Source organism: Saccopteryx leptura, chromosome 4 (genome assembly GCF_036850995.1).
Source record: "Saccopteryx leptura isolate mSacLep1 chromosome 4, mSacLep1_pri_phased_curated, whole genome shotgun sequence".
NCBI classification, from domain to species: domain Eukaryota; kingdom Metazoa; phylum Chordata; class Mammalia; order Chiroptera; family Emballonuridae; genus Saccopteryx; species Saccopteryx leptura.
The window spans coordinates 135,754,007-135,770,531 of record NC_089506.1 but is presented as its reverse complement, the minus strand read 5'-3'; the positions used below and the strand labels follow the sequence as shown (position 1 = coordinate 135,770,531).

General features: G+C 40.6%; 1 protein-coding gene across 5 annotated transcripts in view; it reads right to left on the bottom strand.

Moving 5' to 3' along the window:
• Nucleotides 1–16,525, bottom strand: part of RASGRF2 (Ras protein specific guanine nucleotide releasing factor 2) — a 267,895-nt gene that overhangs the window by 71,119 nt on the left and 180,251 nt on the right. For all 5 annotated transcript variants that reach the window (XM_066381760.1, XM_066381761.1, XM_066381762.1 and 2 more), the window contains one exon: nt 15,272–15,361. In XM_066381760.1, the coding sequence (XP_066237857.1) occupies nt 15,272–15,361 (90 nt within the window). The remainder of the gene's footprint in view (nt 1–15,271; nt 15,362–16,525) is intronic.

Sequence of the window (16,525 nt, the reverse complement as noted above, 5' to 3'; positions counted from 1 at the left end):
TCATGGATACAAAAGAAAGAGAGATAACACAGATAGATGAGGAAAAATCGATGAAGAAAAAATTTAATATATTAGAAACCTTGGAGTTAAACGACAGAGAATTTAAAATAGAAATCCTAAAAATACTCAGAGATATACAAGAAAACACAGAAAGGCAATTTAGGGAGCTCAGAAAACAACTCAATGAACACAAAGAATATATTTCTATGGAAACTGAAACTATAAAAACAAATCAAATAGAGATGAAAAACTCAATTCACGAGCTAAAAAATGAGGTAACAACCATAGATAATAGAATAGGCCAGATAGAAGGTAGGATTAGTGAAATAGAAGACAAGTAACTTGAGGCACAATGGAGAGGAGAAGAAAGAGACTCAAATATTAAAAAAAATGAGATAGCCCTACAGGAATTATCTGACTCCATCAAAAAGAATAACATAAGAATAATAGGTATATCAGCAGGAGAAGAGAGAGAAAATGGAATGGAGAATATACTCAAACAAATAATAGATGAGAACTTCCCAAGCCTGTGGAAAAAACTAAAGCCTCAAATTCAAGAAGCAAACAGAACACCAAGTTTTCTTAACCACAACAAACCTACTCCAAGGCACATCATAATGAAATTGGCACAAACCAACGACAAAGAAAAAATTCTCAAGGCAACCAGGGAAAAGAAGAATACAACATATAAAGGAAGGCCCATTAGATTATCATCAGATTTCTCAACAAAAACTCTACAAGCTAGAAGAGAGTGGACCCCAATATTTAAAGCCCTGAAAGAGAGGAACTTTCAGCCACGAATACTATACCCATCAAAGCTATCCTTCAAATATGAAGGAGAAATAAAAACATTCACAGATACAGAAAATATGAGGGAATTTATCATCAGAAAACCCCCACTCCAGGAATTACTAAAGGGTATTCTCCAATCAGATACAAAGAACAAAAAAAAAAACAAAGCCACAGTAAAAGCTCCAAGAAGAACACAATAAGACCAAATTTAAACTGTGACAACAACAAAAAGAAAGGGGGGGGGGGAGAGGATGGAGATTAACAGTAGCAAAGGACGATGGAGTGCAAAAGTACTCACAAAATAGTGCACTACAATGAACCAGGGTAGGAACCTTTTCATTACTTAAAGGTAACCACCATTGAAAAAACCACCACAGAAGCACATGATTTAAAGAAGATAGCAACAGAGGAAAGATGTATGGAATACAACCAAATAAAAACAAAAGATAGAAAAATGAAAGAGAAGGATCAAACAAGACACAAAACTAACAGAAAGCAATGAATGTATAAAATGGCAATAGGGAACTCATAAGTGTCAATAATTATACTAAATGTAAACGGATTAAACTCACCAATAAAAAGGCAGAGTAGCAGAATGGATTAAAAAAGAAAATCCAACTGTATGCTGCCTACAGGAAACTAATCTAAGTAACAAGCATAAAAACAAATTCAAAGTGAAAGGCTGGAAAACAATACTCCAAGCAAATAACATTCAAAAAAAAGCAGGAGTAGCAATACTCATATCTGATAATGCTGACTACAAGACAGCAAAAGTACTCAAAGACAAAAATGGCCATTTCATAATGGCTAAGGGGACATTGAATCAAGAAGACATAACAATTATTAATATATATGCACCAAACCAAGGAGCACCAAAATATATAAGACAACTACTTATTGACCTTAAAACAAAAACTGACAAAAATACAATCATACTTGGAGACCTCAATACACCGCTTACGGCTCTAGATCGGTCATCCAAACAGAGAATCAACAAAGATATAGTGGCCTTAAACAAAACACTAGAGCACCTGGATATGATAGACATCTACAGGACATTTCATCCCAAAGTGACTGAGTATACATTTTTCTCCAGTGTACATGGATCATTCTCAAGAATTGACCATATGTTGGGCCACAAAAACAACATCAGCAAATTCAGAAAAATCGAAGTTGTACCATGCATATTTTCTGATTATAAAGCCTTGAAACTAGAATTCAACTGCAAAAAAGAAGAAAAAAAATCCCACAAAAATGTGGAAACTAAACAACATACTTTTAAAAAATGAATGGGTCAAAGAAGAAATAAGTGCAGAGATCAAAAGATATATACAGACAAGTGAAAATGACAATATGACATATCAGAATCTATGGGATGCAGCAAAAGCAGGGATAAGAGGGAAGTTCATATCACTTCAGGCTTGTATGAACAAACAAGAGAGAGCCCAAGTGAACCACTTAACTTCACACCTTAAGGAACTAGAAAAAGAAGAACAAAGACAACCCAAAACCAGCCAAAGAAAGGAGATAATAAAAATCAGAGCAGAAATAAATGAAATAGAGAACAGAAAAACTATAGAAAAAAATTAATAGAACAAGAAGCTGGTTCTTTGAAAAGATCAACAAAATTGACAAACCCTTGGCAAGACTTACCAAGGAAAAAAGAGAAAGAACTCATATAAACAAAATCCAAAATGAAAGAGGAGAAATCACCACAGACACCGTAGATATACAAGGAATTATTGTAGAATACTATGAAAAACTTTATGCCACTAAATTCAACAACTTAGAAAAAATGGATAAATTCCTAGAACTATACAACCCTCCTAGACTGAGTCAAAAAGAAGCAGAAAGCCTAAACAGACCTATTAGTAGAGAAGAAATAGAAAAAACCATTAAAAACCTCCCCAAAAATAAAAGTCCAGGCCCAGACAGCTATACCAGCGAATTTTATCAAGCATTCAAAGAAGACTTGGTTCCTATTCTACTCAAAGTCTTCCAAAAAACTGAAGAAGAAGCAATACTTCCAAACACATTTTATGAGGCCAACATAACCCTCATACCAAAACCAGGCAAGGATGGCACAAAAAAAGAAAACTATAGACCAATATCTCTAATGAATACAGATGCTGAAATACTAAACAAAATACTAGCAAATCGAATACAACAACATATTAAAAAGATAATACATCATGATCAAGTGGGATTCATCCCAGAATCTCAAGGATGGTTCAACATACGTAAAACAGTTAACGTAATACACCATATCAACAAAACAAAAAACAAAAACCACATGATCTTATCAATAGACGCAGAAAAGGCTTTCGATAAAATACAACACAATTTTATGTTTAAGACTCAACAAAATGGGTATAGAAGGAAAATATCTCAACATGATAAAGGCCATATATGATAAACCATCAGCTAACATCATATTAAATGGCACAAAACTGAAGGCTTTCCCCCTTAAATCAGGAACAAGACAGGGTTGTCCACTCTCTCCACTCTTATTTAATGTGATACTAGAGGTTCTAGCCAGAGCAATCAGACAAGACAAAGAAATAAAAGGCATCCATATCGGAAAGGAAGAAGTAAAGGTATCACTTTCTGCAGATGATATGATCCTATACATCGAAAACCCCAAAGAATCCACAAAAAGACTACTAGAAACAATAAGCCAATACAGTAAGTTCACAGGATACAAAATTAACATACGGAAGTCAATAGCCTTTCTATATGCCAACAATGAAACATTTGAGAATGAACTCAAAAGAATAATCCCCTTCACGATTGCAACAAAAAAAAATAAAATACCTAGGAATTAACATAACAAAGAATGTAAAGGACTTATATAATGAAAACTATAAACCATTGTTAAGGGAAATCGAAAAAGATATAATGAGATGGAAGACTATTCCTTGTTCTTGGTTAGGAAGAATAAATATAATCAAGATGGCCATATTACCCAAAGCAATATACAAATTTAATGCACTTCCCATCAAAATTCCAATGACATTTTTTAAAGAAATGGAGCAAAAAATCATCAGATTTATATGGAACTATAAAAGACCCCGAATAGCCAAAGCAATCCTAAAGAAAAAGAATGAAGCTGGGGGCATTACAATACCTGACTTCAAACTATATTATAGGGCCACGACAATCAAAACAGCATGGTATTGGCAGAAAAACAGACACTCAGACCAATGGAACAGAATAGAAAACCCAGAAACAAAACCACATATATATAGTCAAATAATTTTTGATAAAGGGGCCAACAACACACAATGGAGAAAAGAAAGCCTCTTCAATAAATGGTGCTGGGAAAACTGGAAAGCCACATGCAAAAGAATGAAACTGGACTACAGTTTGTCCCCCTGTACTAAAATTAACTCAAAATGGATCAAAGATCTAAACATAAGACCTGAAACAATTAAGTACATAGAAGAAGACATAGGTACTAAACTCATGGACCTGGGTTTTAAAGAGCATTTTATGAATTTGACTCCAAAGGCAAGAGAAGTGAAGGCAAAAATTAATGAATGGGACTACATCAGACTAAGAAGCTTTTGCTCAGCAAGAGAAACTGATAACAAAATAAACAGACAGCCAACTAAATGGGAAATGATATTTTCAAACAACAGCTCAGATAAGGGCCTAATATCCAAAATATACAAAGAACTCATAAAACTCAACAACAAACAAACAAACAATCCAATAAAAAATTGGGAAGAGGACATGAACAGACACTTCTCCCAGGAAGAAATACAAATGGCCAACAGCTATATGAAAAGATGCTCATCTTCATTAGTTATTAGAGAAATGCAAATCAAAATTGCAATGAGATACCACCTCACACCTGTTAGATTAGCTATTATTAACAAGACAGGTAATAGCAAATGTTGGAGAGGCTGTGGAGAAAAAGGAACCCTCATACACTGTTAGTGGGAATGTAAAGTAGTACAACCATTATGGAAGAAAGTATGATGGTTCCTCAAAAAACTGAAAATAGAACTACATTATGACCCAGCAATCCCTCTACTGGGTATATACCCCAAAAACTCAGAAACATTGATACATAAAGACACATGCAGCCCCATGTTCATTGCAGCATTGTTCACAGTGGCCAGGACATGGAAACAACTAAAAAGCCCATCAATAGATGACTGGATAAAGAAGATGTGGCACATATACACTACTCAGCCATAAGAAATGATGACATCGGATCATTTACAGCAAAATGGTGGGATCTTGATAACATTATACGAAGTGAAGTAAGTAAATCAGAAAAAAACTAGGAACTGCATTATTCCATACGTAGGTGGGACATAAAAGTGACACTAAGAGACATTGATAAGAGTGTGGTGGTTACGGGGAGAGGGGGGAGAGGAAGAGGGAAAGGGGGAGGAGGAGGGGCACAAAGAAAACTAGATAGAAGGTGACAGATGACAATCTGACTTTGGGTGATGGGTATGCAACATAATTGAACGACAAGATAACTTGGACATGTTATCTTTGAATATATGTATCCTGATTTATTGATGTCGCCCCATTAAAAAAATAAAATAAATAAAAATAAATAAATAAAAAGAAAATATTTGGTAAGGAATAAGCTCTTGGTACACTGTCCAACAGGAAGCAGCCCAGACATAGTTCTTTTTTCCAACATAAAAATATGTCCCTGAAACTAAATTTCATTTTAAATATTTGGTCAAGGTTTACTGGCTATCATGACACCACCTGCAGCAGTATCTATTTCTGCATAACAAATTATCCTAAAATGTAGATATTTAAAACAACAAACATTTATTCTCGCAATTTCCTCAGGACAAAATTTTGGAAGTGGCTTAGTTAGGTGGCTCTGCCGTGGGCTTCCCCTGAGGTTGCAGCCCAGATGGCCACCAGAGCTGCGGTCAGCTGAGGCTCAGCTGGGCCAGAAGATCTACTTCTAACTCATTCGAAAGGCTGTTGTCAAGAACCCTGCTTCCTACTTTCTGACTGGCCTCATGGGCTTTTCTCCTCATGACATGGAAGCTTCTTTTCCTCAGAACAAATGATTCAAGAGATAGACTGACCAAGACAGAGACTACTTGCCTTTTGATGACTTAGATTCCAAAGTCACACAATGATCATTTCTGCTTCATTTTATTTGTTAGAAGCAGGTTACTAGGTCATGCTCATGCAAAGGGGAAGGGAAATTAAGCTCCACTTCTTGAAGGAAAGACCAAGATAGGATTAGTGGGCATATTTTTAAAACCACAGACCACCCAACGGAAATGTTTATGTCTGTCTCCAAACAAAATGGTAACATTGCAGAAACCCAAAGAATGAAGCTCCAGCTCTGCCTTCTATAGATAAGGCCCAGGCTGGGAACGGTGATAGATCCTGTGGGTCTCCTCTTTATGTGCCAGATGATAGGGTTCAAACCTATAGCTTACTACCTATGTGATCTTAGCTAATTTACATAACTTTCTGTATCTCAATTTCCTCTACTGGAAAGTGAGTATAAGAATTGTTAATGACTTCATATATCAGTTCGCAGATGTAAAGCTTTGAATAGTGCACAATATAGAGTATACCTTAAAGAAGTATATAACTTTAGTGTTGTTGGTAATAAATGCAACTACTCAATTTGAATACCAAAATGCCCAACAGGGCAACAAAGGACAGAAGTTTGCAAAATGTGGGTATAACTTTGTGAGGCCCTCTGCAAAATCTACCCACAATTACAATATATTCACAATCAATTAAACAGGCTCATTACATGTTATCAAGTTGCTTATTCAAGTCACCCGAGCACCTTGTGAAGCCACAGGCTGTGAATGCCAGCAAAAGAAACAAGCTGTACCACATGCTGTTTGCTTGTATAAAATGAGGAACACAAATAGGACTGTACTTTTAGGGAGTATTTCTTGGCAGATTAAAAGCCCACTTCTCCATTACTTCAGAAGTGTTAAGGCTCAGTTTACCTGAGCTGATTTGCACCAGTGATTATGCAAAAGCAGTACATTTCTACCCATTACTTGGACTGCCATACTTAGTCTTTACTTCAAAAGATGTTATAATTAAGATCTTATCTCATTCCTTTTTCATCTATGAAACTGATGCAATGTTATACAATTACAACATTATCAAGAATTGTTTCTCGGCCCTGGCCGATTGGCTTAGCAGTGTAGGCCTGGCGTGTAGATGTCCCAGTTTGATTCCCAGCCAGGGCACACAGGAGAAGTGCCCATCTGCTTCTCCACCCTCCCCCTCTCCTTTCTTTCTATCTCTTTTTTCCCCTCCCGCAGCCAAGGCTCCATGGGAGCAAAGTTGGCCGGGTCACTGAGGATGGCTCCACGGCCTCCACCTCAGGTGCTAGAATGGCTCCAGTTGCAACGGAGCAACGCCCCAGATGGGCAGAGCATCACCCATTAGTGGGTATGCCGGGTGGATCCCGGTCAGGCACATGCAGGAATCTGTCTCTCTGCCTCCCTGCTTCTCCCTTCAGAAAAATACAAAAAAGAAAAAAAGAATTGTTTCTCAAATAGAAAGCTCCCTGAGAAATCTCAGGTGAGACAGCCTGTTTCCTGCTATGCCCTGACTAACCAGGAAAGAGAGGACTGGTCGAGAAACTGAGCACAGACTCTCTAAGGATGACAGAGAGCAGAGTAGTGATTGTTAACTTTATTTTTGTTTTCACACCATTGACATGTATAACACATTTCCATTAATAACATAACCGTTTTTTGTAGTGGCCTCTGGGAAGAAGTCACTCAGAAGCCCCCGGAGGACAGATGTACTTTGAAGAAGTCCCTGGCTGTTCTCATTTGACCCTACCTACACCCCATTGAGAATCACTACAACAGAATATCTGACATTAACTTTCTGAGTCTGGAACAGAAAATCAATGTGTGAGTCCTGCCTGAAGTTACCATTTTAACTTGTCAGATAGACACTGGAAAAAGCCCATGGTCTGTGACTTTCGTATAAGTTCATTCAATAAACAGATGACCTATTTAAACAGTGTTGAGTGTTTTCACAAATTCTGACAGAGGCTGCAAAGAGCAGGGTACAAATGTGACATTAATTTAATTTCTGGTAATCAATATTTTGCTGCAAACCTAATCCAATTCTCAATACAGATATAAATGCTTCCTCTGGGCAGATTAGATCATGGTAGTAAGGCTCTGCAGTCCTCTGAAAGAAATCACATTTCCCTCAATGCCTCGGCTCACCGAGTAAGAATCTACCCACAGATTACTAACTTGACTAGAGCTCATCTCCCTGGAGTTACCTGCTGCTGTACCCATCAGGTAAATGCCAGCTGGACACAGATGTGGGATGAAGAGGGAAGAAATGGGGGTGCTGCAGACAAAGACAACAAGGTGAAGAAAATGACAGTTGGTGTGAGCAGATCGGAGCCTCATTCTCAGCAACTGAGAACCTGGGCCAGCCCCCCCCCCCCCACTTCAGGTCCCACACTCGCTTCAGAATCTATAAAATAAGATGGAGGAAGATGGCCCCCCTACCATTTTCCATAATGAGGGGGTGACGGTGGGCAGGGTCCAGGTCTGAGAAAAGATCACTGTATGAAAGCAAAAGTGGTCAAGCCACAAAGGGCAGAAGAGATGTACTGCCTATACCACAGCCCAGCAGAGAGACAGGAAACGAGGTTGCGGCCTGAGGAGACTGCGGAGCCCCTCGCTAAAGTCTAAGCATGCCTCAGGAAATCTCACCTGTCAATCCACATTCCAGACATAAGTGGTCACAGTAAATATGAGGTCACATACTGCTGGCTAACAGCCAAATGTCATCCACAGAAGTATTTAGTTCGGACAGTATTTTTTTTTTAAGTATAAATTTACTTCCAAAATTTAAAACCAGGAGATTTTGCATAAATATCTGGACTCTTGGATTTTTCTATTTAAAAATAAAAAAGAAAGAAAATAGACCTGACAGCCCTGAATTCTATTCTGCCATGGCAAACAGCAGGGGGCACTGAGCAGTGGCTCTCCAGCCCCCTTCGGTTACCTGCCTGGCCCTGAAATAGATGAAACTGTAATGTGATCGAGTAGCAATTAAGCAACATGAGTGAATCAAAGGAGTGAACAAGCAGGGTCTGCTGTATTGGACCTTCGCCAAGGAGAGACAGCACAGGGGGATGGTCTGTGTGGAGCCCAGGAGTGGGCAGCCCAAAGTAAAAGAGTTTGACAAAGCAGGAAAGAAGGTGCCCAGGCCAGCTGCAACAAGAATCTGGATCTGCTTGGAAGTCATAGCGAAGACATATGACAAGCAAAAGAGGTGCTCTGCCATGATCCAGCTGGTTGTGGGGCACCCTCCCAGAAAGAGAAGCAGTGGCCACCGACATAGCATTCCTAGCTACTCTACAGAAGGTAAGCAATTATCCCCAACCTGACCTGCAAAATCAACAGAACCACTACACAATCCCACCAGCTGAGACTTTCAGTTTCAGTTCTCAGGTGAAAGAACTTGGAAATTGACACATCTCTCCTTACAACAAGGTGACAAACTGAGAATCAATGACTTTTCTTAGACACATCAGAAAATTGAGTTTGCAGGGCAAATGACCACCCCCAGATCAAGAGAGACAGGTACACCCAGAAAGACACAGCTAAGATCTGCTTACCAGGAGCAGCAGTCACTGCAGCATGAACTGGTAGCAGCACTTGAACGGTCACTTTGGAGCACTGCTAGAGGCTGACTAGCATGGGAGTGAGAAACTGCTGAGAACCTTGTTCTTAGGGGCCCCCCTGCCACACATGCACTTTTGTGAGCTTTATCTCCAGGAACCACACAGGTACTCCCAGTAAAGAGTAGAGAAAGACCTTCATAGCTCTCGCAGGGAAAGGGGAAGAGGACCATTGTATAATATGCCAGAGCCTTTTCTCCATAACAAAGGTCTACTGGGACCGTGAGGAGAAATACCTGAGCCGTTCCCAGCTTGCAGAAAGGCATCCTCCCTCTCCAGTTCTTCTAGCCTCTACATCTCACTAAAAGAGAAAATAACAGTCTGCGAGGTCAGGGCTCCAAGGAAATGAATTGGAAATGTTGTCATCACAGAGGGACAAGCTCACCTCCTCCATTTGGTCCAGTGGTTCTCCACCTTGGCACCCCATTAGTATCATCCAGGGAACTTTAAAAATTCCTGATGTCTAACATGTACTCAGACCAAGTCAGAATTTCTGGGAGTGGGACCAAATATCAGTATTTTTTAAAACAGGTTTAATGCTAATCAAGTCACATCAAACTCATATCTACTATTGACTATACAGATCTGAGTGGTTTGACAGAAGAGAAAACAGATTATGAATTATCTACTTTACAAATACCACATAATCACCAATAAAGAACTCACTGTTTCTCTAAGCAATTGTAGCTATGCCATTAATTTTCCTATAAGTGCATTCAACCATCATTTACTTCACTAATTGACTTTGATATTCATAGAATGATGAAACATATAATCTGCGCACAGATAATCAAGAGTTGCTTGTCGTACCTTCACTGCCATTATTCTTTTTTTTTTTTTTTTGTATTTTTCTGAAGCTGGAAATGGGGAGAGACAGTCAGACAGACTCCCGCATGCGCCCGACCGGGATCCACCCGGCACGCCCACCAGGGGCGATGCTCTGCCCAACAGGGGGTGATGCTCTGCCCCTCCGGGGCGTCGCTCTGTTGCGACCAGAGCCACTTCTAGCGCCTGGGGCAGAGGCCAAGGAGCCATCCCCAGCGCCCGGACCATCTTTGCTCCAATGGAGCCTCGGCTGCGGGAGGGGAAGAGAGAGACAGAGAGGAAGGAGAGGGGGAGGGGTGGAGAAGCAGATGGGCGCTTCTCCTGTGTGCCCTGGCCAGGAATCGAACCTGGGACTTCTGCACGCCAGGCCGACGCTCTACCACTGAGCCAACCGGCCAGGGTGCCATTATTCTTACTCTCATAAAAATAACCCACCTCACACTTTCATATTTCATTTTTGATCATTTTGTAAACTCTATAATTAACCCTGGAGCTTTAGTTATATAGTAAGCACCATGATGTGCCCTGATACGTGTATTCACTGAATTTGCATTTCCCTACAAAGCATAGCTACATCCAAACTGCACCTGCAGATTCCCTGTATCAGCAGCCATCTGAAATGCACACATTTTAGTTTCTGCTCTAATGCAGAAATCACTTAGTTTCTATTTTAAAGAAGATGCTTGAAAATACATTGCAATCAGTGTGGTGGCACAGAAGACCCTGTCGATTGTCCTTTATCTCAATCTTGTATAGAGTTAAAGCTCCTACCACAAAAAAAGGGCTCTTATTTTACTGATGGATGGTCATTGGCCTACCCCTGTCCCCACTCCCAACAGCCACCATTTTCCATATCTGCTGGGATTTTGACAATAATCAGGACTGGACGCATAAGCAGATTTACCAGGAAGCCAAGAGGCTTACATTCAGGGCCTCTCAATATGTGCGGGCTTCTTCTAAAGCCCTAGGAGGAGGAGGTAGCCTAAATGTTTGAATTTGTAATTTCATATTCTTTCCCTTGAAACAAACTGTATAAAAGAGCTAGACCCCACAAATTTTGGACCCATCCATAAGTGAGCCCAATGTAACTTGGTTGACAATCAGAAGGCAAATACTAAATAAACTTTTAAATCTTTACAATGTGAAATTAACAAGAATTGGTTTAGGGCTGCAATCATACCCACAGAATTATGTTTTCCTTTCTTGCCAACAGAGGTACTGTTGTTGATCTATAAGCAAAAGTTGAAGGAAAAGAGTCACCCTTCGCCCTGGCCGGTTGGCTCAGCGGTAGAGCGTCGGCCTAGCGTGCGGAGGACCCGGGTTCGATTCCCGGCCAGGGCACATAGGAGAAGCACCCATTTGCTTCTCCACCCCTCCGCCGCGCTTTCGTCTCTGTCTCCCTCTTCCCCTCCTGCAGCCAAGGCTCCAATGGAGCAAAGATGGCCCGGGCGCTGGGGATGGCTCTGTGGCCTCTGCCTCAGGCGCTAGAGTGGCTCTGGTCGCAACATGGCGACGCCCAGGATGGGCAGAGCATCTCCCCCTGGTGGGCAGAGCGTCGCCCCATGGTGGGCGTGCCGGGTGGATCCCGGTCAGGCGCATGCGGGAGTCTGTCTGACTGTCTCTCCCTGTTTCCAGCTTCAGAAAAATGGGGAAAAAAAAAAAAAGAGTCACTCTTCTTTGGAAAGGGCAGGCTCTGGGTCCTAAAAGAAAACAGGGAGAAAAACCCAGGCTTTCCAGCAGGTGTAGAAATTAGGCCCAGCCCTGGGACAGGGCTGGCAATTCTATGAAAACCTCAGGCAACTTCTACAAACAAAATCAGCTTGCTTTTTCTGCTTTCAGGGCCAGTCATGAGCATCGTGTCTGGCCTCTTTGCAAAGAAAAATTTTCTGTCCATTCTCTTGTTAAATTTGAAAGTTCTTTAATGCAGTAAGAAAACCTTCCAAGCAATCATTAAAGAGAAACAGCTTAACATGCAATTGTCTGGTTTGAATGTCTGAAAGTATAATTATTAATTGACAGTTCTAACTCTAACCCATAGCTGCCAGATTCCTGCGGCATTTGATGGGGGTAGTGGTAGGGGAAGAAGAGGGAAGAGGATGGAAGCAGGAGGAAACCTGGAACCTGAAACAGGGGAAGCCACTCTGCACTGCAGACTGCATGGCTTGGCCGGGCGGCACCTTGTTTTCTGCATGGGCCAGGGCGCAGCAGGGCCGCACCACTAGGTAGGCCCAGGCTACAGTCATGCAAGCAGGTACGAGGCCTGCAAAGACTGATAGGAGTATGAAGTTTCCCTTATTTACACAACTTTCCCTCCTGAATGCCTTTGCAACTCTTCAGGTTCTAGAGTGCACTCAGACCAGCACAGTCCGTCTCTGATTCAGAGAGTGGATACAAAGTCCAGGTTGAGAGTTAAGCATTATCTAGCACTCCCTTCCTTTGAACACCTGTCTACTTGGATCTAGCCTTTCCAGGGGTAGCACCATGCTCTCCCTGGCTAGCCAATGGAAAACAGGCAAAAACAACACCCCAGTTCCAGATAATCTTAGCACTTCCCTGTTTGTGCTCTGAGTCTACCTTCCTTAGCTACCTATGAACCTAAACTATTCTGCCAAGTCATCCCCAGGCAGGTGGAACCCTCTGTGGGGCCAGCACCGCTGAGTGGCTAAGCCCTAGGAACATACCAGTCCCCATTCCAAAAGAGACTCCCTCTTCTTACCATGATTGGCCACTGAAAATTGAACCAAGTGCAATATGCTGCCTCGTACCCTGCCAAATCCAGTCCTTTATTTTCTTTATTTCTAAAGTTGAATCATATGGCTCCAGACCTCGGGCAATATCAACAGCACTTCGGTAAAAGAGCAGGGTTGGACTACCCTGCACCTAGCAACACTGGCTGTGGTCAGTCAGCAGTCCAACCCACCGCAGTGTCTCTGAAGGGAGCATTCTTCCTACAGCTATTTCAGCTGCAGGGAGAGAGCACATGCTCAGCTAGGGAGGAGGATGGCCTTTTCAGTTCATTTATCCTCTGGTCCATTATTCCAGGACAAGTCAAAGTCAGCAAGCCATTATCTAAAGCTCAATCAAGCCATTATCTAAAGCTGCAATCTCAGGTGGGGAAAGAAAAAAAAAGACTTTCCCTCCAGTAAATGGGGAAATGGGCTTATCCTGATTTAACCTAAAACTATTTCCCTCACAAACCATATTTAAATTATGAAATTTGTGTAGAAACTCTGTACTCCACTTTTTCTAAAGATCAACTAGATTGTGAGCACAAAAGACAGGAGAGGTCTTAGCCAATCACAGCTGATAACTAACCCTACTGAGAGCATAGTGATGACTCCTTTATTATTTTACTAAGAAATGTTCATTATTACATCATTACAGAATATAGTCAACAGAAGTCAGCTGGATTGAGAAGATATCAATACTATTATCACTACAAACTATTTTGTGTCATGCTAATGGGGCTTTTGAGCAAAGACTTGGGAATGTATGGGGCAGAAAACACCCCAATTTCCTTTTCTTTTCTTTCTTTCTTTCATTTTTTTTTTTACAGAGAGTCAGAGAGAGGAATAGATAGGGACAGACAGACAGGAACAGAGAGAGATGAGAAGCATCAATCATTAGTTTTTCGTTGCGACACCTTAGTTGTTCATTGATTACTTCTCATATGTGCCTTGACCATGGGCCTTCAGCAGACTGAGTAACCCCTAGCTCGAGCCAGTGACCTTGGGTCCAAGCTGGTAAGCTTTACTCAAACCAGATGAGCCCGCGCTCAAGCTGGTGACCTTGGGGTCTCGAGCCTGGGTCCTTTGCATCCCAGTCCAACACTCTATCCACTGCACCACTGCCTGGCCAGGCAAAAAAAAAAAACACCCCAATTTTCTTGACCACATCCAATGTAGTGGATGTGGCAAAAACATTGAAGAAGTAGAATGTGATCAATCTGCAAATATTTCCACTCAGATGGAATAGATATAATACTATGGTAGTTCATATTCATTATGAAACATCTGTCTTTGTTCTTACTTCATTGTAGAAATAATTTATGCAGATAGTACTACTAGTGACCATTGTTATATATATGTTCATAGGCTTTGGAAATGGCCTCCTTTGTGGTAGATGAACAATGGTTCTCCACCACTCGTGGCTCTATAAAGGATCATGATTGGCACTCACTGGGTTAGTTTAGGAGAAGGTGTTCACAGTACCAAAGCTGTTTAAACCACGTAGAGATTTTTTTTAACCTTATGTCCTCCTTGCATGTGAGAGAAGAGGACAAAGACAATGAATATGATTTTCATCAATTAATATATTATGCTTTTAAGTATTTCTGCTTTACCCTAAAAATCAACTGACTGCAACTCAGAAAGCATTGTGGAGCTACTAGAAATAAATTATGAGTCAGCTAAAGCAACAGTTCCCTCCTCCACCCCCCCCCAGATTCCCCTCCCACCTTGCAGATGCTTTTAGCATTGTACTCAACTGAAAGAGAAATACACGTTCTTGGTTATGTGGCTAAAAGGGTTATAGAACTCCATATAACACCATGGGAGAAATATCACATCCTTCCCTGGCACAGAAGTTCTCAAAAAGTGTCACCCATTGATCACCTGTGTGGGACTCACCTCAGGTGTTTATTTAAATGACAGTCCTCACCCCCAGATACACTGACTTAAAATGGCAGCTGAGGATCTATGTTTTTTTTTTAAATTTAGCTTTCAATTATATTTGAAAAACAATATTCTATTAGTTTCTATACAACATAAGGAATAGACAATTATATACCTTACAAACTGATCACCCTGATAAGTTTGGTACCCATTCGGCATGTACATAGTTATTACGATGTAGAAATCTGTATTCTTAACAAGCTTCCCAGTGTAGGGAACTAGCAGACAAAGATTAATGATTTAATATAAACTGCCATGTGTCTGTACTTAGCTGCTGGCTCCTACTCACCTGGTGGACTCCCGTGTCCTGCTGCAGCTGTGGCAATTGCGAAAGCAGAAGCAGGTGAAACAGAGCAGTGTGAGCTGTCAGCCATCTGTCCTGGTTATTGAAAAGGAATGGAAATGGCATGGTGAGGCAGATAGATAATATTCTAATATATAATAATGAAGTTCTTATTTTCATTCCTGCACTGAATGAATGATTGGGCTGAATACTCTGTATTTTCCTTATTAATAGGCAAATAATAAGATTCTACATCAGTAAGTTCACTGTAAATGCATAACCAAAAGGAATGAAAACATATGTCCACACGAAAACTTATATGACTATCCATAACAGCAGTATTCGTAACAACCATAAAGTAGAAACAATAAAATATCCATCAACTGATGAATGGATACAACAACTGTGATAAATCCATACAAAGGAATATTATTTAGCCACAAAAAGGAATGAAGTACATACACTCTACAACATGAATGAGCCTTATAAACATGCTAACTGAAAGTCTTGACTACATTGGATGTGGTCAAGAAAATTGGGGTGTTTCATTTGCCTGACCAGGTGGTGGCACAGTGGATAAAGTGTTGGACTGGGATACAAAGGACCCAGGTTCGAGACCCCAAGGTCACCAGCTTGAGCGCGGGCTCATCTGGTTTAAGCAAAGCTCACTTATTGTGTGATTCCATTTATATTAAATGTCCACCACAGGCAAATACATAGAGGCAGAAAATAGATTAATGGTTGCCAGGGAATAGGGAGAAATAAAAATGGAGAGTGACTAATTGGTACAGGGTTTCTTTTGGAGGGGGATGATGAAAATGTTCTGAAAGAAGATAGTGGTGGTGGCTGCACAACCTTATAAATATATTAAAAACTACTAAACTGTATACTTTAAAAGTGTCAACTTTATGTGAATTATATCTCAATATGAAAAGCATTTTTTAAATATTCTACATCATGTTACCAATAGAATTTCCTTCTCAAAACATATTTAAAAGTAAGAATTCATTCTAAAATTTAAAAAAATGCACTCAGCATAATTTTGCAGTCCCTCTAGCTCCTCAGATATTTTACACACAGCATTTGATAATATTGATGCCAAATTCATTGTTTGTCCTCCCTCATGCCTTTAGTGAAAATTGATCACCATGATTGTGACCTGAAGGGTTTTTACTAGCTTGCCCCTAAGTTCTATAGTCATGCTTGAAGTGAATAAAAACGAGGGGAAGCAGAGAGTTGGTTCAGGTGCTCACGCACAGG